Raw genomic sequence first — 26785 nt, forward strand, 5'->3', positions numbered from 1 at the left:
AAAAAAGAGAATGCACGTTTTTTCTATTTCTGAGAGGCACGGTCGTGCCTCGTGGAAGCAAAAAAACACGCTTTTTCGCAAAAAAAAATCATTTTTTTGTCGAAAAGCTAAGAAACGCCGGTGAAAACCGAAAAAAAACATCTAAAAAGCAGAAAACACGTGCAGAAAAATAAAAATAAAAACAAAATCTAGGGAAAGCGCCCAGAGCGCGACACGCGGTGCACTCTCAGCCCACTCCAAATGATCCTTGGGGATGTTCCGGAAGAAGCGCTCCTCAGTTAGTTGCTCCCTCACCAAACATTTGGTGGTGTCCCTGTGAATATCCTACTTCATGCATGGGTCATCAGATAGTCAGCAAGTGCGCGGTCCAACGCACTTCAGCAAACCTAGTGGGGCAGGGTGTCCGTTTTTCCCATTATTTCTTTCTTCTGATTTGTTTCCTTCATTATTCTTTGTATTTAGATTTTTGTTTATTGTTTATTTAAAAACAACTTATTTTCAAAAATATAATGTTCTTTTATAAAAATTCATCAATATTCTCATAATAAATAAATTATCAAAGTTTTATATTCATTAATATTTTAAAATTTTGAATATTGTTATAAATTTCACAAGCCTTTCTTAAAAAAATTCAAAAAACATATTCATTTGTTAAAATTTTAAAATTCCATAATAAATTTAAAATTAATTAACATTTTGAAAGAATTGAAACGTCTTTTAGCAAATATTTTTGCGAAAAAAGACCCAACCAAGAGCATCTGCTTGGCCACAGGCAAAGATTTTTTTTACAAAATATATTGTTATCATATAATGGAGAAAATGTGCTCAAATAGTTTAAAAAATGTTGATGTAATTTTAAAAGTGCCCACTTTCAAAACTATTCATTTATTTTGAAAAGTGTTCACACTTTAAGAAAAATAGATGATGAAAAAGTGGTCACACCTTTTAAGAAAATGACCGCATACAAAAAAAAGGTTCAATACTTTGAAATTTTTTTGGCACTGAGGATCTCCATTCAACAATTTTGCCATCGCTCCATTCGGTCCATCATAAAAGTGGCACTGTCAGACTTTGCCATCTAATCAACGCCCGTGACCACATAATTTGTCTAAAATGCCCTTGGACCCACCTGTCAGTAAGTCTTCTCTGTTGTGGAGTTATCAGCTTATTACAAGGGAGGCCCACGTAGTCAGCGCACAATTTTAGCTGGGCAATGTCGAGCCCTAACTGGTAATAGACAAAGTATGCGAGGTCAAAAAAGAATTCATTCTTTCAAAAAAAAAAGAATTCATCACTTGATCAAAGAGTAGATAAATAGGGGATGCTCAACTAGAGCGGAAAGACCTTGATATTTTGCTAAACTAGACTGCTTTGTGATGTGCCATCAGTGGTCCCATTCTTTAGCAGTGTCCCCTTTCATTGGCCAATTCCTCTATTATATGTTAACATTTGAATATTCTAATGTGAGTTCGTATGGAACGTAGTTAGGTTGTTGATAGCTAATGATCAGTCCGTTCATCTGAAAAATCTGAGATACTAGAAAGCTAAAGTTTTTCACCATCTTCACCTAGACACCTCAGCCACGTGGATACACTGTCCATGATTATTTCGGTGGTTATTTTACCAAAAGCAGGGTCAGGGCATTCTCCTCCGTGAGAAATGGACAGACCTGGAGCTGGAGTGGAGCCTCGGGAGACCGAGAGCGTCCTCCTGTGGACCTGTGCTTCTATCACAGGGACGTTGCAGGCCAGGGGGAGGGCACGTCTCCTCAGCGCCGCTACAGTACAGCAGGGAGATCTCCAACTACATGGTGTACCTCATGTTCGTGAACCCGGAGATGCTCATGACCGGCACCAGGCGCAGTCTGTTCCGCACAACCTGCCATGGAGTCAAGCACATGCTCGATGACGGCGATGACAAGACCCCGCTGGAAGACACAGAGATGATGAAGAAGATAATCCAGCGGCTGGAGAAAGGCACACGATGTCCAGCTGGTATCATTCTCGAAGCTTGGGAGCTATCCAAGTCCCTCGTGGGTCTGCGTGACAAGAGGATGTGGAGGGTGATGCAGGGCGTGTGGGTGGAGATGCTCTGCTTCTCCGCCGGCAGATGCAGAGGGTACTTGCACGCCAAGAACATGGGAAAGGGCGGGGAGTACCTCTCCTACGTCTTGCACACCGATTTCAAATACAGTGCCTTCTGGAGGTACTACTATCAACTTTTCTGATCACTTTGTAGTTGATTCGCTATTGCTAACGATCAATCAGTACCAGCATTTATTTTCTTAAGATAATTAAGTTTCTTAGACAGAATCAAGTTGACAGAGGCGGGTTTCTCTTGTCTGCGAAATGCGAATGGGGGCCCTAAATTTCTAGAATATAGGTTGCTTCATGAAATGAAAATACTAAAACAAAAAAGATCGAACCTGAATTTTAAACGAGCAACCATCTCGAAAATCTTGGCGTATGACAACTTGGTTAACTAACCTACTACATATCTTGATGAACTGATGCATACGCACACAATATACTCACTAATATAATCATTCAACGGAACAAAATAGTCTAAATTAAATAGGGTTTCGGTTTGAGCGCACCTGGTGGACAGATCGGTGGTGCCCTCGCCTTGGTATGGGCCACTGGCTGTTTCTACTTGTGCATTTTTATATTCAGAATATGCAAAACATTATGTTAAAAATAGAAAAGAGTATTTACACGATGCTGTTATAGCGAAGAAAAACTGGATGGCGTACACTGTCGAAACTTTACATTAAGCAACCCCTTGAAGAAACCTGCCAGATTGGGTCACCCAAACGTCCATTCACCATGGCCCTTGTAGTAGCAGCAGAGAGGAACAAAGCCGTGCATCGAATCCAATTGTTCCCAAAACTAAAACGCTGCATAATTTCAATCACCGTGCGGTGGCGCCACACGTTGTTCGTCTCGGGAAGATGGATAGGTCGATCGATCGGCGGCAGGCTGCGTCAATCCGGAGTCAGGAAAGGGTCATTCGGAAAATTGAGGAGAAGGCCCAGCTTTGGAGAGAGCCATGGGCCTGTGTTAGCTGTAAAATTGGCCCAAAATTAAGGAGACATAGGCCTAGAATCGGGGGCCCCTGGAATTTGGGGGCCCTGTGCGGTCGCGCAGCCCGCACAAGCCCCTGGACGGCCCTGCCGAAGAGACCTTATCACAGTACTCCATAAGACCATAACTGCCACCACCATATCACCGAGGAAACATAACCTATATAAGAAAAATAAACGAAACAGAAGGGTCCCTACTCCTCTTTGCCATTGACGAGACCATCAAACATGGGAAAGGAGAGGGACCGAGGCGACGGTCTGCAGAGGCCTTTAGTGGCGGTGGCTAGGGTTAGGAACGGGAGCTTTGCTACATCTACGGTACAATTCTCACGGCGAGGAGGTTACGGACAGACATGGACAAGTTAAAATCAGGAGGTGGGGTCAGTTTACAATCACAAGGGAAAGAATTTAAATGGAGAGGATGACGCATTCTCCCGTAAGATCAGTCCGTAGTGGTTTTCCCGTAAGTGTTGGATTTTCGTAGGAACGGCGGTAGCCTCCGAGTTCAGTCCCCTTGGCCTCGGGCAACCAACGTGTGTGTAAACTGTGTTTGCGTGGTCGGCTGAACACGTCATAACGAAACTACGTCTTCGTCCTTGGTCAGCGTAAACATTTGGCATAGCGTTCGTAGCGTCGTGGTTGCGCTGAAAATTCCCCAGAGGAGGACAGCCGCCCGAAAACCCAAGCAAAAGAAGCCCCTTTCCTCCTCCTCCTCCGCCGCCGCCGCTTGTGCCGCCATGGCCGACGAGCTGGACGAGCTCATCGATTTCCTCTCTAACAGCTCCCCTCAGGTGCGCGTGCCGTCCCCCAACCCGCGCCGACTCCCGGCCGCCACCGCCGGCTCTAACTCGTTCCCACCTTGCTCCCCCGCTGCAGGTGCGCGGCGCCGCGGCGGACATCGTGCGGGGGCTCACCGGGGACAGCGACGGGCTGCGCTCCCTCGCGGCGCGCGCCGACCGCGCGCTGCCGGCGCTGCTCCGGCTGCTCGCGTCCGTGGGGGGCGGTGGCGCGGGCGAGGCGGCGGCCGACTCGCTCGTCAACCTCAGCCAGGACGGCGACCTCGCCGCGCGCCTCGTGGTGCTCGGCGCCGTCGCGGCCGCCATGGACGTGATGGTCAAGCGCGGCGGCGAGCAGCCCAAGCTCGCTCGCAGCCTTGTCATGCTGCTCGTCAACCTCACCCAGGTCGAGTCCGGCATCTCGGCCCTCCTCCAGGTTCAACCCGTCTGCCTCTCGTCTCAAATTAGCTGTGAAATTGCTGTGTTCCTTTTTGTAGTTCGAGTCCTCACTATGCATGTCAAACTGTCAATTATTATCTTTCTATACGGTGGCAATCTCATCCATTCACCATCTTTTCGAGGGCCATTGAATTTGCCCGATGGTACAATGCTTGTAGCTTGATCATATTCCTTTCTATACTTAATAGAATGTGCAGAGCTCCTGCCAGCTTCCAAATAAGAGCTCGCGTTTACTCATGTACTCCCTATGTCTTTCTAGAGATTTCACTATGAACCACATACGGATGTATATAGATGCATTTTGTTAAAATTCAGTTGTTAAAATTCAGTCGTTCTGATGACTTAATCCTTTTGTTAAAATTCTACCCATGGTGCTGTTCAAGTCTTCATGCTAGGGTAGTCGTAAAGTGCTCTGTTAATAATGTGTATAAAAACAGGGGAGGTTTAATAAGGTGTATAAAAACCCCTGATGCTGTTCAGTTTATTCAGCTTACTGGTTATGGCCTGACAGTTGACAAGTGATGAAGTTACATGTGAGACTAGTTTGGATTAGTTGAGTTTTCGACATTCCTACGTTGGTGTGTATGGCACAACTCCCTTCTTCACTAGGTGTTACTACATTGACAAAGAAATAGACTTTTGAGTTTTTTTCTTCCAGTAATGATTTTAGAATTACATTGGTAAACTATTATGCTTTTGTTCAGTTGAATTTGGAGTGAAGCCTACTGTTAACATCAGTACATTCTGGGAAGACTAACTCAGAGAAAAGCATGTGGAATGGATGTACTAGTTTTTGTTTCTCCTTTGCATTCAAAATGAACATAGTAGTTGTCAATTCACTGAGAATAGCTCTCTTCTTTCTGAAAGGTTGGTGATGAAAAGGTGCAAGGGTTGTATGTTGCAAAGCTTGTGCGCTCATTCTGCAGGTCATCTTGTGACTCTGAAGGTAGAATGTGCTCTATTCTTTTGTTTCTTATTTTCGTTGGTCGTGTAAGTACATGTTATTTCTGTTGTGAGTTAACAACTATGCTTTATCTTACTATTGTTCATCTGCCAAATTCTTCAAACGTTCATCTGTCAAATTCTGCAAACGTTTAGTTTGCAGAGTTTGGAACATGGAACTCCTAAAATTTTGGCAAACCAGTATCACAATTGTTGTGGGAATAGCTAATTCTACCCAGGGTTCCTGCCTAGATCTACATGGTGTCTACGTGGCAAATTGTCAAAGTCAAGTCAACAGAAGTCCAAGCAACTAGTCATGTTCAACAAGTCAAAGAAGCTTAAGTGGAAACTCCAAGAATGATGAGCCAAGAGAATTAAGCCCATTAGGTGGAGGGATATGTCACCACCTCCTATTCCCTAGTCCACCATGGACCAGTGGACCAAAATTTACCGTTGTACCGAGGATACCTTATCTTTGATCAGTGCCATAGTTGAGATGCTCCCTTCGTCGACTCTCCGACTAAGTCACGCTCCAATGAGGCGGCCAAACCTATCCGAAAAAACATCGATGTGTCAACCTTGTCTTGGTCTACGACGACCTTTTTGCATAAGGCCCCCATACACACCCTCGCTAACCTTACATTGCACTCACCAATCGACTATATATGTTAGAGCAAACTAGCTAACCACAAGTGCATTGCTATAGATCCGATTAATGAACACCAACACGTTGAACCATGTGGTGCTCCATGCCACATTCTTGGCCAGGCTTCACCTTGAGAAAAACTGGGAGTTGTTTATGAGGGAGGAACACCATGGTTGCATTTGAAATTTTAATTTAGAGTCGGTGGATGAGAAGGACTGGAGTCTTTGCATGGGCATATATGGTTACCAAAATGTTGAGATGGTCCCACATATAAGAAGAGAAAGGAAAGGTGAATGACCCGCCATCTATATAGGAGTAAAGATAATGTATGGAATATGGCTGGCATACCGCAGCTTCGAGGGGACAGGGTACTGGAATAGGTAGAGGTGAACCAATTGTGAGGGAAAGACTCGGGTGAGGGGGAAACTCTTATTTGTTACTGTTTTGCCTCGCGGTACAGTTCCTCTCTTTATATGGATGAGGTTAGCCCATAACAATAATATCTAATAACTAATGCAGTCTCGTCTCAGTCAAATGATAGCAATGCAATCTTTCTACTACTAATCAGTCATCCATAGAAAGGTGCAGTGGTTGTGTCCTGTGCCATTTAGATGGAATGGACTGGTATTCCTAACAATCTGGTCTTTTGACATGTTATTGGATACCCTTTTTAGTGTCAAGGAGATATCTATATTTTTTTGCTAACTGATCCATTTTCTATCTTTCTGATCTCTTTTGTATTCTTTGGCTTGGGTGAGGAGTCATCATCATATTCACCTCATAAATTGTTTTAGTTTTGCCATTGGTATGCAGATGAAGATATATTTGAACACATCGCCTCTATACTTGTGAATATCTCAAAGGTTGAAGCTGGACGGAGAATACTGATGGAACCTAAGAGAGGTCTTCTAAAGCAGATTATAGGACAATTTGATTCAACAAACCAACTTAGAAAGAAAGGGGTATGTGCAGCTTATTTCGAATCTTGATGTTGATGCTGGTGTTAGTACGACAATATAGACAGCCCCTATATATAGGACTATCAGTCCCTACGTATCAGTCCCTATATATAGGACTAATTTCCTGTACTCCCACATTCAATATATACATACTCCTGGGAGTATGTACTACCACATTCAATATACCTCGCATAGAAACCTATTATACCTCTTTATCATTCCAATATACTACAGATATTCAAAAGTTTTACAAAGAAATATCATCAAAGCCCTTAGTTTATGCAGTATGGTTATTTTATGTGCAAATTACTATCAAATATATGGTCTAAAAGACTAAAACATATATTTCCATGAAACTCACTTTGGGTATCTAGTTATTATATTAAAAGTAATAAAGAGGTATAACTGATTCATCTACTCCCTCCGTCCCAAAATAAGTGTCTCAACTTTGTACTAGCTCTAGTACAAATTTGTACTAAGCTCACGACACTTATTTTGGGACGGAGGGAGTATGTGGTATATGAGCAGTGACAGTACAGAACCATTTCCCCAAGGCAGAATATAATGCATATAACCATGTGCGCAGCGATACTAGCGTGTAGTGATGGTGGTTCAGTTTGTAAAATAAAATCACATTATTTTGTAACTCTTCATGATGTTTGTTCACACATTTTCCATTTTAGTACATTCCCAGTATATGAATTGATTATGTTGGACTTCAGTGTTTCCAGGTTCTTTGCAATCTAGATCTGCTTATCGCATCTTGAACTATATTCATATGCTGAGCAACGAGTGTGTTCTGTTCCTGCGTAATTCCTTTTGTAAATATTTGCAGGTTGCTGGCACCATCCGTAACTGTTGCTTTGAAGCTGATACCCAGATACAAAATTTGCTTTCTATAGCAGAATATCTTTGGCCAGCTCTACTTTTGCCTGTAGCTGGAAAGAAGGTGCAGTTCTTTTAACACGGTGGAATCATTATTTATGTGAAATTAGCTTTGAGTACATTTCCTGTCCCCCTTTTGGTAATTGTCATTTTTATGTGGTAATTTCTATGACTATGCATTGGCTCTGATTACCACTTTTCGTTGTGCCCCCTCTGCCCTTTCAGAAGCACCCAACCAAATAAAATAGAACTGTCTAGTTTTTATACACCTTTAGCTTGTTAGCAAAATAACAACTTATATTCCCATGGAGCCATAGGCTAGTACATATATATATATATATATATATATATATATATATATATATATATATGTATGTATGTATGTATGTATAGGTGAAGGAAATATGCAGAAGGCTCCTTATACAACAGGAAAAATACAAAGGCTGCATGGCTATGTACATATAACTCTGAGGCTCTGTTTGGAACACTGGACTAAAAACGTAGGAACAGGAAAACACAGGAATCGAGATGCCACGCATCCTGGATTTCTACATGAGCTAAAACCACAGGAAAACCCAAAAAATTGTGTTTGGATATGATGCAGGAAAAACACAGGAATTGTAGACACAAAGAGAAGAAAACATGAAGTATGACCTCATGTTTGGTTTCCTCCAAAATTCCTATGGAATAGCCCAATTCATAGGAATTTCAAAGGAATGTAGTATAACATTTCCTTTGTTCCAAACTGTACCTAAGGAATATTTCCTGTAGGAACCATATCCTCCAAAACTTCTACATTCATGAACAATATCAGAGCTGGACATCCAGGAACTTAAGTGCTCAAGCCTCAATTACACACTATTCCCTCTGTTCCTAAATATAAGACATTTTGCAGTTTAAATTGAACTGCAAAAACGTCTTATATTTAGAAACAGAGGTTAGTACTTGTCTTTAAAACTAAACTGATGTAGAAGTTAAGGTACTCCAGGACATCACTACATGGCATACTTCACTTTGCAGGACAATCACTTGCCTATTTGAATTAATGCAACTGAAAGAAACTTATAAAAAATTCTACTCCCTCCACCCGGAATTACTTATAGTGCTAAGATACATCCGTTTGAGTGACAAGTAATTCCGGATGGAGTAAAATACATACAGCCACCCTTGTGGCGCAAGCGATCAAATTGAGAAGTTCAGAAATGCTCAGCATTACAGCTGAGAAGGCAAGGGAAGAAGCATACTTTTTTTTTTGAGTGGACAAAAGTCATGATGTTTCAAGTTAGCCATAGTTTTCAGAAATTGGTAAAACAATTAAGTACCAGCTATATATATAGAATTATAGAGGCATCAAAGCAAGAAATAATCAACACAACTACACACGTAACCTCCATGAACTGTCCTTTGAATGAAGACAAATACTGTGTAGTATTTTTCCTAACCATACTGTCTGTACTATGAACTCGCAATTGTCATCTCTCTCAGATATTAGTAGCTTGGCCAGTTACTGGAAAAGTTAAAGAACATATTCTAGGTCTGTTATGGTAGATGGCTCCATGGCAGCACCAGCCACCAGGAAGAACCTGGACTGAAATGTCTTGTCTAAATGAGAATCCATGCAATAGCATGGCAACATCAAAAGTATGCATGTTCTCTCCACAGATCTGCACCATACAAACAATATGCTCACAGATCTGGGAAGGAAGAGGATGAGAAATTTGACTGCTCACCTTCCTGAGTTCGCTGAGTGGGACGCAGGGGGCAAACCCTAGCGCATCCATAGCATGGCAGCATCAACAATATAAGGTTGCCAAGGAGCCCTAGCGCTGCCTGATCTTAGGGGGCAAACCCTTGCATGCCACGGGGGATGGGGCGATAGATGACCATAAAGGGTTGCTGGTTGGGGTGACACTAGGGTTTGTTCGCCTCAATCAGGTTAGCAGTGTTTGGGGTGTGATGAGTTCAGCTAGGGGCATTTTGCAGTGGCAGGAAGCAGGTAATAATGATGGGCACGAGTCTGGACAGAGGAACCCTTTCTCAGCAGCATGGAAATGTACTAGGGCTGGCTCCACTTCACCAAAATTAAAGCTGGTGTGTTTCGGGAAGTCTGCACCTGTTCCACTGAAGGATTATGGAACTGGAGCCTCCCTTCAAACAAAGCCTTACTTCTATATTTTTAGAATGCACTGTCGTGTTGTGATGCTCCTTACTCATTCCATCCTTCCATGTATTTACTAAAGCACAAACGTATTGATCCATAATGACAAGTGTGAATCTGCTGTTTCGAATGGTACGTCCCTGTAAAAGTATTTATGAGAATATCTTGCTTTTCACCATGTTTCTGTGTTCGGTGATGAATGTTCATATGCTAGCCTACAGCTGTGGCTTATACTGCATGATATTTCAGATCTATAGCGAAGAAGATAGATCGAAAATGCCTCCCGAGCTTGCAAATGCACTTTCTCATGAACGAGAAGCTGTTGATGATTCTGAAATTCGTGAACGGGCACTGGAGGCTATCTATATGATCGTGATGCAGGTGAGTCTGATATTCCAAGGGAATGACTTATGTTCTACTCCCTCTGTTAGTAAATACACGCAGTTTTGGACATTGGCACAGCCTCCAACACGCAACTTTCACTAATATACTTTTCGTACAAATAAGTTAGTAATATACTCCCTTCCTTCAGAAACACATGTTTTGGAAGTCGGCAGTCCCTGAATGCAACTTTGATAGTCAAAATTTGAAAATTACAATTTTATAAAAATATTTTCCATGTCAAATTTAATTGTATTATTTTCAACTGTTAGATCATAATATTTCCTGTATGTATCGTGAGTCAAAGTTGGTGAAGTTAGACTGCACATATTCTAGGAGGACATGTATTTACATAGTAGTATAAAATTATCTTACTACACTTTTTTCATGACAAAACTACTGATGATATTGGACATGGCAGTTAGTATTTTGCATATCAGTAAAAGGTAGAAAGTTTGACTACACACTTTCTAGGGCGTCATCTATTCTGAACAGAGTAGTATTTTGCATGCTTGTGTCTGAATATTTAGACTCCCACATATTTAAGTCTATCAATATACTATAAGTAAACTCCTTATCCACCCTACTAGCTCTTTTGAAACTGCCTGTATTTTACAGTGTTCAGCATCTCTTGTGGAACCCGATGAACTGAAACAGTGATGGGATAACGATTATCTTAGAAAACACTCTTAATAATGATCTGTATTACTATCTCTTAACGAATGTGATGAAACCTACATGCTGCGCTTAGTTGTATGTTTGGAAATAAAATTCTCAGCATAATGAAGATCTTCATGTTTTGAGCTATAATGCTTACATTCTAATCTTGATCTGTTGATGTACTCTTCTCTTACCAGGATGATGGACGAAAGGCCTTTTGGTCAGTCAATGGGCCACGGATACTGCAGGTTGGTTATGAAGACGAAGAGGACCTGAAAGTGATGGGAGCATATGAGTTGATTGGTTCTTTGGTATTACCACTGAACTTTGGAATGTCTATATTTGCTGTACTGCACTTAAATAATGAATGCTTTGCTTTTAGAATAACATATTTTGTTTGCGCGCACCTTCAGTCTTCCTGATGTTCAATTCAGCATGTAGAATAAGTTTTGGCCATTATAAATTATGAAATCGATTTCAGCATTCCTTCACATGATTCTGTTCAAGGGCACTCCTACCATTTCTTGGGGAAATACATTTCTTTTTTGTTCAAGTTCTTTATTTTTAAAAGTGATATTTGTGAGTTTTACCCAGTCTTACAGATTACTGGAGTTTTCATACCAAGTTCTTTATTTGTGAAAGTGATATTTTTAGAAGTTCTGTTCAAGATCTTATTTATTTTTGTTAAACTCCAGTAATCTGTCGGCATTCTTTATCTCCGCCATAGTACTTTATGTAGTTCAAATTAGTTATTTGAAATCCATTCCAGGTATCAAAATTTCATGGTTCACTATCTGAATTACCCCTTCTATATGGTTTGCCACCGCAAGTTGAACATTGAAGATCTGGTGTTGTCTTGTTCTTGAGCTAACTTATACTTTATTGCTTGATTGGGTGTTAACAGCTTGTCGGTAAGGGTGAAATTGAACAAGATCAAGAGCAAGGAGAAGATAAGCCTCAATGATGGGCTCAACTATGTACAATTTGTAATCTGTCTTATCTACTTGCTGCAAGAAAACAGGGCTGTATCGCTTCCAATCTTAAGAATGTTCTGTCGTATGGATCCAAATTTCTTGCAGTAGCTGGCTTGTTCTATCTCCTGGTTTCAGTTTTGTTGTCCACAATTTCAATGCAACTATGTAAGAGCATTAAGAACATGTTCGGTTTTTGCCTCTGATGGACAGATTGATTTACAGCATAATGTGTAGGATGATAGATGTGGCCGACTAGACCTGTGTTCTTTTTCTTCTTGAAATATATGTGCTCATGGTGTAATTGTTCAGAGATGTGCAAATTGTGTTCTCGTCAGTTCTAAAGGGAAAGTAGAGATCTTGATGTTGCATGGATATGCTTAGTTGTGGATATAATGCACAATTTTTGCTGATTTTACAAGATACATCCATTTGAGCACGCGACTAGTAATTGACAGTAAATTTAACAGTACTAATGCAAAAAGTTAATGTTGACTTTTTGCGCTTTGAGACGATGTGTCCCTTGACTACGAGATGCTCATGTTTTAAAAAGGGCTAAAATGTTAATGTATTTTGTGTAGGTGCCAACTGAAAATCCACAATCAGTGAAAACTTGAAACTTCTATGCAGAGCATAGAGCATTGGATCAGTGATGGACGGTGGCAGATCACATGTGGTTTAAACCATTCATCTAAGTTCCTCGTCGATAACCCTGTCCTCTTAATACTGAGATTATTCGAGTGTCTCAAGCTCCTGTTTATTTCTACTAAATTCATTCCTAAATATAAGACACCTTCATTCCTAAATATAAGACGTTGCCCCAACGTCTCTCTGCCCTGACTTGGCGGCCACTCGGCGGTCGTCGATAACCCTGTCCTCTTAATACTGAGATTATTCGAGTGTCTCAAGCTCCTGTTTGTTTCTACTACCTCCATTCCTAAATATAAGATGTTGCCCCAACGTCTCTCTGCCCTGACTTGGCGGCCACTCGGCGGTCGTCGATAACCCTGTCCTCTTAATACTGAGATTATTTGAGTGTCTCAAGCTCCTATTCGTTTCTACTACCTCCATTCCTAAATATAAGACGTTGCCCCAACGTCTCTCTGCCCCGACTTGGTGGCCACTCGGCAGGCGGCCACGGCTTTGCCCACATCACGGTGGCCTCTTGCTCGCAGAAGGATCCTCTTCTGCCTAGATGAGCTGCACAAACTTTTCTTGTCCTTCAGATTTGGTGAAAGCCTTGTCGCTTCGGTAAACATGGGTATTGAAAATCTTAAAACTTAATAGGTTCCCAATTTTAAAAGAATTCCAGACATGATGACAGATCCAGCCGTTACCCACGATATGTGGAAGTATCGACGTAATCAGCCTCATGAAAATCTTAATATTACCCTGAGGTGGTTCACCACGTGGAAACACTCTTTGTTCCATTACAGTTTCCCCAAAAAGAAAAATCCCGAATTGGATTGAAGATTGACATGAAAAAGGAAGGAGGTTGCAGCAAAGCATGAAGATAGAGAAGAAGCTAAATCATTCATCTTGCAAAGAGATGATTCAGACAAATTAAACTACCCTTAGTTTCATAAAGTAAGCTTTGCCAGCTTACTGAAATTCTTTCAGAGTGCAAATTATACAAGGCGACATGTCTCTCCCGAGAGAATGTTGAAGCTCTTTGAAGAAACATAGACAAGGCATACAATTGCTGACTGCTTGTTGTAATCAACTAATGTAGATTACATGAATACTCCTACATATTACAGTTGTCATGTAAGAATATACTCCCTCCGTATCAAAATATAAGAGGTTTTCTGACACTATCATATTGTCAAAAACGTTTGAATGTCACAGAGGTAGTACTTCCAATTTAAACTAAAACCACGACGAGTAATTTGAAACGGAGGGAGTATATCACAAGAAGGACTTCTAGACCACCGAAACAAGCATCAAATGTTGGAGCTTCAGTAACAGGTTGCCGATCAAGAGAACGCGTCATGCATAGTTCATAAAATTTATATAATCAATCATCCAGCGAGAAATGGCTCATTCGGCCTGGGGCTGAGCCGCGGCTGCCGAGTCGTCGTCAAGTTGGGGGCAGCGGTGCGGTTCGCTCACTTCAACACCCGCGAATGGCTCGCCCAACTCCTCGAGGGCGGTGCAGCAGCATTCGTCGGTGGCGGCAGTAGCTTAGATAGGAACGGGCGCATGGCATAGCCAAACAATTTGTCTATAATTATCTACAAAACAGACTTAAGTGGATGGTTAGGAATCCCACCTGCGTTCTGCCACCGTACGTCGCTGATCCAATGCTCTACTTACATAGCAACTTCCCAAATTTTCATTGATCGTGCATTGTCACCGGATACATGGCCAAAAAACAGATCGGAATTTGACAGCGCCTCGCTTGTTGGCTACAACAAGATAATAATAAATAATAAAACAGAAGATCCATCTTTGCCACGGTTCAGTACAGCCTGCACAAATGATTCCTTTCTTTGCTACCACTCTAAAGTACAGTAACAAATTAAGCACTTTATCACCGAAAGAAAAGTAGCAAAGAAACACACACAAGATTAAGTAGAGCTAGCTAAGGCTGAAAAAGAGTTTAGAAGCCGTATTTAGACTTGGCCGAACTAACATGAGTAGATGAATACAAAGAGCTGGCAGAAGACGAAGTCCCAGAGCAGCTGAAAGAATGAAGGCGATTTACACAGCCATTAAAAGGACTAAAGGACATGGTGTTTTTTCTTAGCAGCATAAAGGAAAGATGGTGGTTAATCAGGTGCTCATTACTCTCTGTCCTTTGACGGACCACCTTTTTTCCTTCTCTCTTCTTATTGGGTGCATAGGATAATGTCCAGGCAGCCTATGGGCCTGCCACCAAAGACTCGGAGACCAACCGGGCAAAGCAGAGCAACCCAGAGATGCTTCCTCACTTCAAAAAGAAAAGCAAACCACAGGCAGGACGTCAGTGTTAAAAGGAAAACCAGATCGAGATCACAGCGAGAAATCTCACCGCAGACGAGGCTGTCACAGCCCTCAGTTCGTCTTCCTCCCTGAGGCCTGAGCTCGGAGCATCATGAGCGACTCCAGTTCCCATGGCGACGGCGGCGGCGGCGGCGGCGACACGAGCGGTCCTCAGTTTGAGGTACTCAACACTGGGCTTCATCGTAACCACGGGTTAGTCGACACTGACCTTCACTTCAACAAGACTATATGTACTACTGCGCTTCCCACACGGTCGACTCCCACGGCTCCTGTATAAGCAACACGCTCATGGCCAAGCTACCACTTGTGCGGCCACTGCTGCCCTCTAACCCTGGCTCATACGGCCATGTTCCGGGGCTCGTGGCCGGTGCTGCCGTGCCGCCTTGGTGCCCCATCCTTCCCGAACCGCCATCACCGTCCAGCTGTTGTCGTCCTGGCCATCCCTCCCTCTACGCCTGGAGGGCTTCCGGTGCCGTCGTGCCCTCGTACCAACCCCTAAGGGCCCCTTTGATTTGCAGAAATCTAAAAACGTGGGAATAGAAAAAACATTGAATTGAAATGCCATGCTCATCTTAGTCCTATGGGATTTTGTTTTGTTTGATTACATTATAGGAAAAGCGAAGGATTTTTTCAAGGATGTTTGAGTGGATGCTAAAGATCCTATGAACTGTGGCATAAGGTAATTCTTAGGAAAAATTCATATATAATTTAATCCTATGAATCAAATAACACATCTAGGAAAAATTCCTAAGGATTCTAATCCTCTGAAATTCCTATAACAATCCTTTGGATTCAGTATAGCCTTGTCTCCCCGCTCTCTCTCTCCTTCTCACCTATTCTTTTTCTTATTTTAGTATTTGTTAGATCCACTTTTGCTCATTTATATTAAGTCTCTTTCATAGAAGACTACAAGATAAGCACATCATAGCAAAATTCATCGAAGCAGACTGAGCCTTCGGATAAAGACAAGGTTTGCTGGATAGATAGTGGGTGGGCCCACAAGGCATCCAATTTTTCACGCCGTATCATGCTCTCGTTCTCACCCGCTTTGCTCCAGTCGGTTCGACCTCACTACATGGTCAACCATTCGAGAGAACTCTCGCATTGCTTCTGGTAGTGTCAGCCACAATGTTTCACAATATAAGAGAAATTGGGCCCCGTTGATGCAGGCTCTCCTTTGTCTAAAAGTAGTTACCAACATTGTCACTGACAATCATGCTAGCAATGTCAGCGTATAGTAATGCTACATTATTTCGATGTTAATTTTTTGCAGGTTTTTATGTTAATTTTGTAGAGACGTGATTAAGTTTTCACTGCCAGCACAAGAACACCCTGAACTTAATGGTGCCCTCTCCAGGAACCTCCAAACGCATACAAGAGGTCCAGGTACATAACCTTCTCCTTCCCATTTTACCCAAACAGAAGTGGATATTTGACTAGCTTTGTCAGATGGCTAATATAGTTCATGATTTCTAATTAGTCTAAATTCCACTATTCATGATGTCCTTTTCCCTGCGATGGGCATAAGAACTATACTACTACAAGTTGGCACGTTGATTGAGATCGATCAAACAGGTGGGGAATCATCCATTTGCTCAACTTTGAGGGTTAAAAATTCCATGTTAATCAGGATAAAAAGGAAGAAAAACCTAAATGACTTACTCCCTCCGATCCATTATAAGTGTAGCAGCTTTGAACTAAGGTTGAACTAACCTTAGTTCAAAACCGCGACACTTATTTTGGATCGGAGGGAGTACTTTTTAGGGGAATGGTAGATTTCTTTGCGTACTTATTATACCTGAACATGGTTAAAAAAATGTAAGGTGAATTTTAGTCCGCACCTTCTTGCCGAATGCCTCCTTGTCCCAGTCATCGGAGCACCAAGTAATCAGTGGCGGAGCTAGAAAAATTCCATTAGGAGGGCCAAGTGCTCTTAAAACTGATTGAGGTGGGCCAAAGCATTAATTTAGCAGCAAATCATCACTAATTTTGCATTGTTCATCAGAAAACATGCAATGGTCCCCCCGTCTCTGCCATTGCAAGTAATAACAGAAAAACAAAAAAAGTCATGCCATTGATACCTCCTTCATTGTGCATGCCGTTATTGCACTATCCGTGCTGATGGAGTAGGCGGTGTGAGCCACCGGAGAGTGAGACGGCTGTCGAAGGCAATGTGAGGTGCTGGTCACTGTTGGCGGTGAAGAGTGGAGAAAATGCTGATAGGTGGGACTGGCTGAAATGTTTACTTCAGTTAATTATTTGGACGCGTCTAGGGAGCAAATCGTTGGCTGCCTAGTCTATTTGGGCACACACTCAAAAAATTGTATTTCCACTTTTATTTGTATTTTTCACAGTTAAAATACCAATAACCTCTATGTTTGGGGTCGAGTCTTGACACCCTGAGCTTCGAAATTCCTTTCCTTTAATTAGATAAGGCCTAAACATAGTCTAAAGAACACAAATATAATTTATAAACTCAATTTCGGCAATTTAGTTGCTTTTTAGTTTGTTATATACAAACTCCATGTTAGTTAATGAGAGGAGGGAAGAAAGATCTTTTGCCTCTATTTTAGAAAGAACAGAGAGAAACTTACAATTATAATGTATACTGATTCTTCTCAGGAAATGGCGACGTCCACGTAGGTCCGGGCTATCTGATGAAAATGTTGGAGCAGTTGTGCGGCGCGGCTCCTGCAGAACACGGTGACTCGAAGCACCAGCAACCCATCATGTACATTGTCCCCGAGGAGCTTAAAAACTCGGATCATAACCCCAGCGGAGAATATGAGCCGGTTGCTGTTCGTCTGGGCGGGCCTAAGATTTATCGTCGGTGGGCAATTCAGGAGAGGGAAAGCTTGCTGAAGATGGAAGGGTACAAATGGAGCTGTGTGCGGCAGCTCATCACCCGGCACAAGAGCCTCTTGGAGCCTGCCAGGACTCTGGTGCTGCTGGACGGATGTTGCACGAGCATGAAACGCCTCATGCCTCGAATCCGGGCTTCCTACTCTCAACCCGCCCTCCAAGAAAATAAGGTGGCCGAGATGATGCTGCTGGACGGCTCCTTCATCCTACACCGCTTGCTCAAATACGCGCGCCTCGCGAAAATGGAAGAAGCTGGTGGCGGCGGCTATCAGTTTGACGAGGAAGAGGAGGAGGACGAGGACTGGACTCAGGTCTACGGCAGGTGCTTTGTGTGGCAGTTCGTGACGCGCGACCTGCTGCTGCTGGAGAACCAGATCCCGTTCTTCGTGGTCCGGGAGCTCTTTCAGCAGCTGAGGAACGAGGACGAGCCCGAAGAGCTCCTCGTTACCGGCAGCCTCAGGCTTTTCCGCCCTCTTCGTCCCCAGATGCTGCACCGCTCACCCATTGCTTGCGATGACGTGCACCACCTGCTGCACCTCTTCTACCTCTCCGTCACCTTACCGCCGACGAGTGAGCGCCAGCAGCATTCTCGCCGCCGCCGCCGAAGCGACGAGCTGCTGTCGGAGCTCCCGCAGTGGATCCCGTGCGCCAAGGAGCTGGAGGAGTCAGGGGTCCGGTTCCGGAAGAGAAAGAACGCCACGAGCTTCATGGACGTGAGGTTCGCCCGGGGCGTCCTGGAGATCCCGCAGCTGGAGCTCAACGACTCGAGCGAGTCGCTGTTCCGGAACCTGATCGCGTTCGAGCAGACATACCCGGACACCCCGCGGGACGTCTCCACCTACGCCGTCTTCATGGACTGCCTCATCACCTCGGCGGAGGACATGAGGATCCTGGACCTGCACGGCGTCCTCGTCAGCCATCTCAACAGCAGAAGGGTCGCGTGGCGATTCTTCAGCGACGTCGTCGGGCAGGTGCACTGGTCGGCCGACAACTACCTGCTCGGCCTGATGGACGACGTGAACAGGTACAGGAACCTCAGGCGCCACAAGTGGCGCGCGGCGCTTGTGCGCAACTACTTCAGCAATCCCTGGGTGACCATGTCGGTGCTTGCGGCCCTGCTCCTGCTAGCCTTTTCCGTGCTGCAGACATTCTTCGCTGTCTATGCCTACTTCAAGCCTCCCAAGTAATTAAGTTCGTGGGAATATATAGTTATATACCATGGATCGGAGATGTTAATTTGCTTCGTCTGCTCTTAGTTTGGTCATGTAGGCTGTTGCGTCAATGTTAATTTGATTTGGATATATTATGTATGCACCTTATGTTAGGTTCATCTCTCCACCGAGTGGGCCCAACGGACCATCGGGCCCTGATCTATTCGTGCCCTGATCGGGGGCGCCCAACCCTCTTATGGTTGGTGGGCCCCTGTGACCTGCGATATATAGAGAGGTGGGGGCCGGTGCACACGGTACCTTCCGATCTAGGGCAATCGCAGTACTCACGGGAAGCACCACTGCCACCCCTCCATCTCGATCTCTCTGCCATCACCGGCCCCTACTTCACCATAGCCGGCGCTGGATCGAGCTCATATGCACCTAAAGAAGGTAGGTTCGCCGAAAGATCTAGTCTACCCCGATCCAAAGGATATAACAATGGTATCAGGCCATGCATAGGCTAAGATTTTTGGTACAAAGAAAAGAAACCAGAGAAAGAAAAGAATCCCCTCCCCCAAAGAACCCTAGACAGGGCAAAGAATGAATCCTCAACGGAAAAAGTAGCGCCGCCGCATATGGCTGCGCCTGTTCTCTCGATCCCGTCGCGCATCGGCAAGCCGAGGCGACAGGGACGAAGAACCTACCTCGAAAGGGGCAAAGAGCACCACCACCGATCCATTCGACGGCAGCGCGCTCACCGCAAAGGGGAACGCGCGACCGGCGAAGGGGTCGGCAGGGGCGCAGCCGCTCCGTCCATCTAGGTCGTCCTCGGGTGGCACCTGCCTCTCTCTTCTCTCAGGGGAGGTGGTGGATGGAGAGTTGAAAAATAAAGGAAGAGACGGTGGCCGGGCTCGCGCGGCGTGGTGGTGGATGCCGTCGCCGGCGGCCGGCGCTCTCGCGCGGTGGCTGGACGGCCAGAGCGAGGACGGCACTGCAGGCGTCTCTCTCTTTTTCTTCGTCACAGGAGGCGGATTTAGAAAGGAATGGAGAAAGGGGAAGGAAGAGGAGGCGCGCGCGGTGTGGTGGCTTCCGCCGCCGCCGCCGGCGGCCGGACAGGGCGGCCGGGGCGCAGCCCCGTGCTCATGTGAGCGGGAGCGGAGAGAGCGAGAGCGGCACGTGCGGGAGAGAATGACCCTAGGGTTCGATCGGGGCAACCGGGCGCCGGTTTTGATCCTGCTAGAACCGCGGATGACCGTCGGATCGCGATGGACGCCTCAGATCTAAACCCTAGAGCGCCGCGGGCCTTCTGGGCCGAAAGTGGACCAGGCCGGCGGCAGAGTCGCGCGCGCTGGCGCTGGGCCGAGGCCACAGCCGCAGCTAGCACGCAGGTCAGGCCGTGGGCTGGCCTTTTCTGTCAGGCCATGGGCTGGCCTTTTCGGTTGCGGGCCGCGCGCGCTGGTTTCTGCTGTGGCTAATTTTTGATTTTCCAGAAAAAGAAAAGTCTCTGAAAAGTAAATAGAAACGTTTCTGATATATTCTTTGATTGTTCAGAAAATATAGTGTTTCTGAAAATGAAAATATAAAATTTTCAGAAAAAGAAATGTTCATGAATTTTTACAAAGAAAATAATAAAGTTCAAGAATTTTTCTTTAGTAAAAGAAAAAAAAGTTGCTGTAAAGAGTAAAAGTTCGTGAATTTTTATTCATGATTTTCCGCTGCGTAAATAAATAATTAATGCTCTTTTACACAGAAAATAAAAGTTTATATAGTATTAAGAATTTAAGAGCATGTTAAAGTGATTATTAAAATGAATATGATTATGTTATTGTTTTGTTGGGTTTCGTAGTAATTTCAAAAATTTTCCTACGCACATGCAAGATCATGGTGATGCATAGCAACGAGAGGGGAGAGTGCTGTCTACGTACCTACGCAGACGGACTGCGGAAGCGTTGACACAACGTAGAGGAAGTAGTCGTACGTCTTCGCGATCCAACCGATCAAGCACCGAAACTACGACACCTCCGAGTTCGAGCACACGTTCAGCTCGATGACGATCCCCGGACTCCGATCCAGCAAAGTGTCGGGGAAGAATTCCGTCAGCACGACGGCGTGGTGACGATCTTGATGCACTACAGCAGCAGGGCTTCGCCTAAACTCCGCTACAGTATTATCGAGGAATATGGTGGCTGGGGGCACCGCACACGGCTAAGGAATAGATCACGTGGATCAACTTGTGTCTTCTAGGGTGCCTCTGCCTCAGTATATAAAGGACTAGAGAGGGGGGGGAGGCTGCCGGCCATAGGTGAGGCGCGCCAGGAGAGTCCTACTCCCTCTGGGAGTAGGATTCCCCCCCCCAATCCTAGTTGGAATAGGATTCGCGAGGGGGAAAAGAGAGAGAGGGGGACCGGCCACCTCTCCTAGTCCTAATAGGACTAGGGGAAGGGGGAGGCGCGTGGCCACCCATGTAGGGCTGCTAAGGCCCATCAATGGCCCATATTAGCTCCCGGGGGGTTCCGGTAACCTCCCGGTACTCCGGTAAAATCCCGATTTCACCCGGAACACTTCCGATATCCAAACATAGGCTTCCAATATATCAATCTTTACGTCTCGACCATTTCGAGACTCCTCTTCATGTCCGTGATCACATCCGGGACTCGAACAACCTTCGGTACATCAAATGCATAAACTCATAATATAACTGTCATCGTAACCTTAAGCGTGCGGACCCTACGGGTTCGAGAACAATGTAGACATGACCGAGACATGTCTCCGGTCAATAACCAATAGCGGGACCTGGATGCCCATATTGGCTCCTACATATTCTACGAAGATCTTTATCGGTCAGACCGCATAACAACATACGTTGTTCCCTTTGTCATCGGTATGTTACTTGCCCAAGATTCGATCGTCGGTATCCCATACCTAGTTCAATCTCGTTGCCGGCAAGTCTCTTTACTCGTTCTGTAATACATCATCCCGCAACCAACTCATTAGTTGCAATGCTTGCAAGGCTTATGTGATGTGTATTACCGAGAGGGCCCCAGAGATACCTCTCCGACAATCGGAGTGACAAATCCTAATCTCGAAATACGCCAACCCGACATGTACCTTTGGAGACACCTGTAGTAATCCTTTATAATCACCCAGTTACGTTGTGACGTTTGGTAGTACCCAAAGTGTTCCTCCAGTAAACGGGAGTTGCATAATCTCATAGTTACAGGAACATGTATAAGTCATGAAGAAAGCAATAGCAACATACTAAACGATCGGGTGCTAAGCTAATGGAATGGGTCATGTCAATCAGATCATTCTCTTAATGATGTGATCCCGTTAATCAAATAACAACTCATTGTTCATGGTTAGGAAACATAACCATCTTTGATTAACGAGCTAGTCAAGTAGAGGCATACTAGTGACACTTTGTTTGTCTATGTATTCACACATGTATTATGTTTCCGGTTAATACAATTCTAGCATGAATAATAAACCTTTTTATCATGATTATAAGGAAATAAATAATAACTTTATTATTGCCTCTAGGGCATATTTCCTTCAGTCTCCCACTTGCACTAGAGTCAATAATCTAGATTACACCGTAATGATTCTAACACCCATGGAGCCTTGGTGCTGATCATGTTTTGCTCGTGGTAGAGGCTTAGTCAATGGGTCTGCAACATTCAGATCCATATGTATCTTGCAAATCTCTATGTCTCCCACTTGGACTAGATCCCGGATGGAATTGAAGCGTCTCTTGATGTGCTTGGTTCTCTTGTGAAATCTGGATTCCTTTGCCAAGGCAATTGCACCAGTATTGTCACAAAAGATTTTCATTGGATCCGATGCACTAGGTATGACACCTAGATCGGATATGAACTCCTTCATCCAGACTCCTTCGTTTGCTGCTTCCGAAGCAGCTATGTATTCCGCTTCACATGTAGATCCCGCTACGACGCTTTGTTTAGAACTGCACCAACTGACAGCTCCACCGTTTAATGTAAACACGTATCCGGTTTGCGATTTAGAATCGTCCGGATCAGTGTCAAAGCTTGCATCAACGTAACCATTTATGATGAGCTCTTTGTCACCTCCATATACGAGAAACATATCCTTAGTCCTTTTCAGGTATTTCAGGATGTTCTTGACCGCTGTCCAGTGATCCATTCCTGGATTACTTTGGTACCTCCCTGCTAGACTTATAGCAAGGCACACATCAGGTCTGGTACACAGCATTGCATACATGATAGATCCTATCGCTGATGCATAGGGAACATCTTTCATATTCTCTCTATCTTTTGCAGTGGTCGGGCATTGAGTCTTACTCAATTTCACACCTTGTAACACAGGCAAGAATCCTTTCTTTGCTTGATCCATTTTGAACTTCTTCAAAATTTTGTCAAGGTATGTTGTTTGTGAAAGTCCAATTAAGCGTTTTGATCTATCTCTATAGTTCTTTATGCCTAATATGTAAGCAGCTTCACCGAGGTCTTTCATTGAAAAACTCTTATTCAAGTATCCCTTTATGCTATCCAGAAATTCTATATCATTTCCAATTAGTAATATGTCATCCACATATAATATCAGAAATGCTACAGAGCTCCCACTCACTTTCTTGTAAATACAGGCTTCTCCGAAAGTCTATATAAAACCAAATGCTTTGATCACACTATCAAAGTGTTTATTCCAACTCCGAGAGGCTTGCACCAGTCCATAAATGGATCGCTAGAGCTTAGACACTTTGTTAGCTCCTTTTGGATCGACAAAACCTTCTGGTTGCATCATATACAACTCTTCTTCCAGAAATCCATTCAGGAATGCAGTTTTGACATCCATTTGCCAAATTTCATAATCATAAAATGCGGCAATTGCTAACATGATTCGGACGGACTTAAGCATCGCTACGGGTGAGAAGGTCTCATCGTAGTCAATCCCTTGAACTTGCCGAAAACCTTTCGCGACAAGTCGAGCTTTGTAGACGGTAACATTACCATCAGCGTCAGTCTTCTTCATGAAGATCCATCTATTCTCAATTGCTTGCCGATCATCGGGCAAGTCAACCAAAGTCCATACTTTGTTCTCATACATGGATCCCATCTCAGATTTCATGGCTTCAAGCCATTTTGCGGAATCTGGGCTCACCATCGCTTCTTCATAGTTCGTAGGTTCATCATGATCTAGTAGCATGACTTCTAGAACAGGATTACCGTACCACTCTGGTGCGGATCTTACTCTGGTTGACCTACGAGGTTCAGTAACAACTTGATCTGAAGTTCCATGATCATCATCATTAATTTCCTAACTAATTGGTGTAGGCGTCACAGGAACAGATTTCTATGATGAGCTACTTTCCAATAAGGGAGCAGGTACGGTTACCTCATCAAGTTCTACTTTCCTCCCACTCACTTCTTTCGAGAGAAACTCCTTCTCTAGAAAGGATCCATTCTTAGCAACGAATGTCTTGCCTTCGGATCTGTGATAGAAGGTGTACCCAACAGTTTCCTTTGGGTATCCTATGAAGACACATTTCTCCGATTTGGGTTCGAGCTTATCAGGTTGAAGCTTTTTCACATAAGCATCGCAACCCCAAACTTTCAGAAACGACAACTTTGGTTTCTTGCCAAACCACAGTTCATAAGGCGTCGTCTCAACGGATTTCGATGGTGCCCTATTTAGCGTGAATGCGGCCGTCTCTAAAGCATATCCCCAAAATGATAACGGTAAATCAGTAAGAGACATCATAGATCGTACCATATCTAGTAAAGTACGATTATGACATTCAGACACACCATTATGTTGTGGTGTTCCGGGTGGCCTGAGTTGTGAAACTATTCCACATTGTTTCAAATGTAGACCAAACTCGTAACTCAAATATTCTCCTCCACGATCAGATCGTAGAAACTTTATTTTCTTGTTACGATGATTTTCAACTTCACTCTGAAATTCTTTGAACTTTTCAAATGTTTCAGACTTATGTTTCATTAAGTAGATATACCCATATCTGCTTAAGTCATCTGTGAAGGTGAGAAAATAACGATATCCGCCACGAGCCTCAATATTCATCGGACCACATACATCGGTATGTATGATTTCCAACAAATCTGTTGCTCTCTCCATAGTACCGGAGAACGGTGTTTTAGTCATCTTGCCCATGAGGCACGGTTCGCAAGTACCAAGTGATTCATAATCAAGTGGTTCCAAAAGTCCATCAGTATGCAGTTTTTCATGCGCTTTACACCGATATGACCTAAACGACAGTGCCACAAGTAAGTTGCACTTTCATTATCAACTCTGCATCTTTTGGCTTCAACATTATGAATATGTGTATCACTACTATCGAGATTCATCAAAAATAGACCACTCTTCAAAGGTGCATGACTATAAAAGATATTACTCATAAATAGAACAACCATTATTCTCTGATTTAAATGAATAACCCGTCTCGCATCAACAAGATCCAGATATAATGTTCATGCTCAACGCTGCACCAAATACAATTATTAGGTCTAATATTATCCCGAAGGTAGATGTAGAGGTAGCGTGCGACGCGATCACAATCGACTTTGGAACCGTTTCCCACGCGCATCGTCACCTCGTCTTTGCCAGTGCCCGCTTAATTCGTAGTCCTGTTTCGAGTTGCAATTAGCAACAGACCAGTATCAATACCCAGGTGCTACTTGCGAGCTCTAGTAAGGTACACATCAATAACATGTATATCACATATACCTTTGTTCACCTTGCCATCCTTCTTATCCGCAAATACTTGGGGGCAGTTCCGCTTCCAGTGACCAGTCTGCTGCAGTAGAAGCACAGTTTCAGGCTTAGGTCCAGAACTTGGGTTTCTTCTCCTGAGCAGCAACCTTGTTTGCTGTTCTTCTTGAAGTTCCCTTCTTCTCCCTTCCCTTTTTCTTGAAACTAGTGGTCTTGTTAACCCATCAACACTTGATGCTCCTTTTCTTGATTTCTACCTCCGCAGCTTTCAGCATTGGCGAAGAGCTCGGGGAATAGTCCTGTTCATCCCTTGCATATTATAGTTCAATCACGAAGCTCTGTAGCTGTGGCAGTGAATTGGAGAATTCTGTCAATGACGCAATCATCTGAAGATTAACTCCCAATTGAATCAAGTGATTATTATACCCAGACATTTTGAGTATATGCTCACTGACAGAACTGTCTCTCCATCTTGCAGCTATAGAACTTATTGGAGACTTCATATCTCTCAATCCGGGCATTTGCTTGAAATATTAACTTCAACTCCTGAAACATCTCATATGCTCATGACGTTCAAAACGTCGTTTGAAGTTCCCGATTCTAAGCCGTAAAGCATGGCACAACTGAACTATCGAGTAGTCATCAGCTTTGCTCTGCCAGACGTTCATAAACATCTGGTGTTGCTCCAGCAGCAGGCCTGGCACCAGCGGTGCTTCAGGACGTAATTCTTCTGTGGCAGCATGAGGATAATCTCAATTCGGACCCAGTCCGTAAATTGCTACCATCATCTTTCAACTTTGCTTTCTCAGGAACGCATTAAAATTCAACGGAACAATAGCACGAGCATCTATCTACAATCAACATAAAAGCAAAAGATACTATCAGGGACTAAGTTCATGATAAATTTAAGTCATTACTCATATTACTAGAACTCCCACTTTAGATAGACATCCCTAAATCTTACTAAGTGATCACGTGATCCAATCACTAAACCATAACCGATCATCACGTGAGATGGAGTAGTTTTCAATGTGACATTCGTTATGTTGATCATATCTACTATGATTCACGCTCGACTTTCGGTCTCCGTTCCGAGGCCATATCTGCATATGCTAGGCTCGTCAAGTTTAACCTGAGTATTCTGCGTGTGCAAAACTGGCTTG

At 43.9% G+C, this 26785-nt stretch overlaps 2 protein-coding genes and 1 long non-coding RNA gene across 6 annotated transcripts; 2 read left to right on the top strand and 1 right to left on the bottom strand.

The window, feature by feature from the left end:
* The first annotated feature begins 3701 nt into the window (after nt 1-3701).
* On the top strand, nt 3702-12230 carry LOC125544265 (protein HGH1 homolog). Of its 2 annotated transcripts, XM_048707889.1 has the most exons (8): nt 3702-3873; nt 3959-4294; nt 5185-5263; nt 6719-6867; nt 7700-7813; nt 10157-10288; nt 11146-11259; nt 11853-12230. In XM_048707889.1, the coding sequence occupies exons 1-8, from the start codon at nt 3820-3822 to the stop codon at nt 11910-11912; spliced, it is 1038 nt and encodes a 345-aa protein (XP_048563846.1). In that variant the 5' UTR covers nt 3702-3819; the 3' UTR covers nt 11913-12230. The 2 variants fall into 2 exon arrangements, with proteins under 2 accessions (XP_048563846.1, XP_048563840.1); XM_048707883.1 differs by lacking the exon at nt 11853-12230 and having other exon boundaries at nt 11146-11786.
* Nucleotides 12231-14604: 2374 nt separating this feature from the next.
* LOC125544296 lies at nt 14605-15073 on the bottom strand. Its single transcript, XR_007299368.1, has 2 exons — nt 14933-15073; nt 14605-14851 (listed from the first exon to the last, which is right to left on the bottom strand). It is a non-coding gene; the product is annotated as an uncharacterized LOC125544296 (long non-coding RNA).
* On the top strand, nt 14959-19090 carry LOC125544278 (UPF0481 protein At3g47200-like). Of its 3 annotated transcripts, none has more exons than XM_048707908.1 (3): nt 14959-15096; nt 16225-16290; nt 17527-19090. In XM_048707908.1, the coding sequence occupies exons 1-3, from the start codon at nt 15015-15017 to the stop codon at nt 18951-18953; spliced, it is 1575 nt and encodes a 524-aa protein (XP_048563865.1). In that variant the 5' UTR covers nt 14959-15014; the 3' UTR covers nt 18954-19090. The 3 variants fall into 3 exon arrangements, with proteins under 3 accessions (XP_048563865.1, XP_048563873.1, XP_048563857.1); XM_048707916.1 differs by having other exon boundaries at nt 14961-15096; nt 16178-16290; XM_048707900.1 differs by having other exon boundaries at nt 14965-15096; nt 16199-16290.
* The last annotated feature ends 7695 nt before the right edge of the window (nt 19091-26785 follow it).

The sequence above is a fragment of the Triticum urartu genome, chromosome 1 (genome assembly GCF_003073215.2).
Source record: "Triticum urartu cultivar G1812 chromosome 1, Tu2.1, whole genome shotgun sequence".
NCBI lineage: Eukaryota > Viridiplantae > Streptophyta > Magnoliopsida > Poales > Poaceae > Triticum > Triticum urartu.